Source organism: Contarinia nasturtii, unplaced genomic scaffold (genome assembly GCF_009176525.2).
Source record: "Contarinia nasturtii isolate CC-2019 unplaced genomic scaffold, AAFC_CNas_1.1 Cnas_scaffold_6329, whole genome shotgun sequence".
Taxonomy (NCBI): Eukaryota; Metazoa; Arthropoda; class Insecta; order Diptera; family Cecidomyiidae; genus Contarinia; species Contarinia nasturtii.
Window position 1 is genome coordinate 1 of NW_022203587.1, and position 3,208 is coordinate 3,208.

General features: G+C 36.0%; 1 protein-coding gene across 1 annotated transcript; it reads left to right on the forward strand.

Annotated features, from left to right (window-relative positions):
• Positions 1–13: 13 nt before the first annotated feature.
• Positions 14–637, forward strand: LOC116351806 (deoxynucleoside kinase-like). Its single transcript, XM_031783949.1, has one exon. It carries the CDS (start codon positions 14–16, stop codon positions 635–637), a length of 624 nt encoding a protein of 207 aa, XP_031639809.1.
• Positions 638–3,208: the final 2,571 nt, after the last annotated feature.

Consider the following 3,208-nt stretch of genomic DNA (forward strand, 5'->3'; position numbering starts at 1 on the left):
TAGTTTGATCATCATGTCGTTGGAAAAGAAACCACACACCATTCTTGTTGAAGGAAACACATTTTTGGAATATTTAAAGCGATTCAAAAATGTTGAAGTCATGCCGGAACCAATTGACTCGTTTCGAAATCTCAACGGATCAAACCTGTTGGATTTAGTTTACAAAGACATAAAGAAATGGGCTTTTCCATTTCAAACATATATACATCTGCTCGAACTTCAAAATCACCTGAAAACAACGGGAAAATCAATCAAGGTAATGGAGCGATCGCTATTCGGCGCACAGCATATTTTCGTCGAAGCATTGCTACAAAATAATAAACTCGAGAAAGAGGAGTATGACATTCTTCAAAAATGGTTTGATTTCACGATCACACGTTTCGATATTAAACCGAATCTAATTGTTTACTTGAGAGCCACACCAAACGAGGTATTCGGTCGGATGAAAAAGAGAGGACGACCAGAGGAAAACAACGTTGACATTGCTTACATTGAACAAATCCATGAGTTGTATGAAAAATGGCTTATGAAAGAATGCGGTGATGTGCCCGTTTTGGTTTTGAATGCGAACTTAAGTGCGTACGACGTTCAACAAGAATACGAAAAACGCACATCGGCTCCGAAAATGATCCTATAAACATTTCAATCCAAACAAAAAAATATTTGAGCGCATCTCTCCAGTCAGTGATTTTACTTGTTCATTCGTTCATTCATTCAACGCCGCAAATAAGTTGTCAATACGACGTGACATTTTATTTTCATACATCAATCCAGTTTAAGTGTTATCCATTTATTGGCTACAAGTTAATTTTCCCAACATGTCTTCGCGAGGGGGAAATAACTATTAGTGTATGTGCTCGGCATTAGCAGGCATTGGTACGCATTTGCACGTATTGGCAGTCTACACTTGCAAGCAGTTTTACAGTCTAAGCACGATAGCGAAGTGAGTGTATGCGTTGCTAACAAATACGCTTGCGAATGTTCCTTAACGTATGCGCTGCCATGTGCAGCATTTGATGAGCATTTGCAAACGTTATTTCCCTACTATGCTACGATGAATACGAATCACCACCTCGCGATCATTCAATTTCGCCGTATTGGTCACCGTATCATAATGGATATGAATCGTCACCACCATTGTCACCGATTGTTGTATATACATATTCAATGCTCGAAGATCATAATGAAGTATCTTCGACCAATGCAGACATCGAATATCCAAATGCAATGTCTTCTCATTTTGTTCTCTTTGGTGATAATTCCTGGCGTTTTCCACCGATCCAAATGGATGTCGTATCATCAACAAATGCTGCCAATGTACGAATGCGACTAAATAGTCGAGGAAGTGAAATTGACAATGCTGTAAGTGACGAGCCAATCAGTGATAGTGAGAATGGTGAAATAGATGATGGCACAAGTCAAGGTTTGCCATTCGTACAGCGATTACACTACGAAGATGTATACAGTGACATAAGCGATGATGAAAGAAACAACCACACAGAAGAAATTGTCAATGTGCCAATAGCAAACGAAGAAAGTGAAAATAAAGCAATTGTATAGGTGCCATACAACATCGAAGGAAGCGAAGAAAACCAACCCCTTTTAGGTGTTCGCGATCCTTTTCTCAGTGATGTCGCCATTACTGACGAGAACAGTATCGACCTACTTTTTGGCAATCAAGACGGACAGTGGTTGTTCAACAACACCTATGAAATGCGGTGGATTATGAATGACATTTTGAATGATGACATTGAAATTCTTTAATTACAAAAACACATTTCTTTTTTTGTTTTGTTTTTTATTATTTGATTAATGTAAAATACAAGAAATGTATATTTCTATGGTTAAAACCTGAAACGTGTGGAAAAATGAAAAAAAAGTCCATAGAAAAAAGTCTTATTTTGATAAAATTGTATAACTTTAATTTGATGGGCAGAAGACCCCTATCTAAATTTTTTTGTTTTTTAAATTGCAATTGGTTGAAAAATGATTCTAGAGTACCATACAAGTTGAAGCAAATAGAAAAATCGAAAAATGAATTTGAATTATAGCGCTTTTTTCCTCACTCATACAAATGTGTATGTTCGTTGTACATCAAAAGCTGGCGTTTGGTGAAATTAAATGGTGATTTTCCATCGATGAATGCATAGTAGATTTGCATCCATGTTAAGAATGTGCATTCACCTCGATCATTTTTATACGCGTCGTGATAGCCTCGGATCGAAACTGGTTTCAATGCTGCATACAACTTCTCCGCTATGTGACATCGCTCATATTTGTTGGGATTAAAGTGAATAGTCTCATATTTCGACTCCGTTCTGTTTTTGTCTGGACATTTTCTGATGAACATAGCAGAATCATGTTTCAAGCAGTGTGTCCATAATATATAGAAATAGCACTAAATAGTGTCGATATCTATACTATATCGGTCCACTATATATGGAAGATATTGCTGCACGGCACCGTATCGCACGATCGAAGTGAGTGTAGACGGGAAAAATCACAAGTTGCCGTGCGGCAGTAGAAAGAACTGTGTGTATGCGTCAACATTTTTGCCGTCCGCACTCACTTCAATTGTGAGTTACGGTGTCTTGCGGAAATATCTTCCATATATAGTGCACCGATATAGTATAGATATCGAAACTATTTAGTGCTATTTCTATATGTTATGGACACACTGGTTTCAAGGTACCTACCTAGACAGAGAAAAAATAATTACAAAAATAGAAAAATTGATATAAAATGAGATAAAGTAATCTTACACAAATTCAATATAATAGTGTAGTCCTTAAATTGTCCGTTGTTGAAATTAAAAAATTTGCTCACATACTTATGTGATGTTGAAAGAATGCCGCTCCGCTTCTGAATGTCATATTTTATATAGCTTTTACCTAAAAGATTAAGAAAAAAAAGTGAATTTTTTTGATTTTATGTCTTTAAAATAAAAAAAAACTACGTGGAAACTTACCGTTGCTATGTAATATCATGAAAAAATAAGCCGTTTTTGTTTTTGTGTTATAAAATACTCTAATATGCCTGCGACTTCTTTCTAAATGGATCATATGCACGTTTTTGTTCTTGTTCATTTCCGATGTTATGAATAAAACTGATTGAAATGACCCGTTGAAATTTTTATTGTAAATCAATTTAAATTCTTCACGCATCTGCTCAAATGGCAATGGTTTATTTTCGTCGTTGGACATTTTTG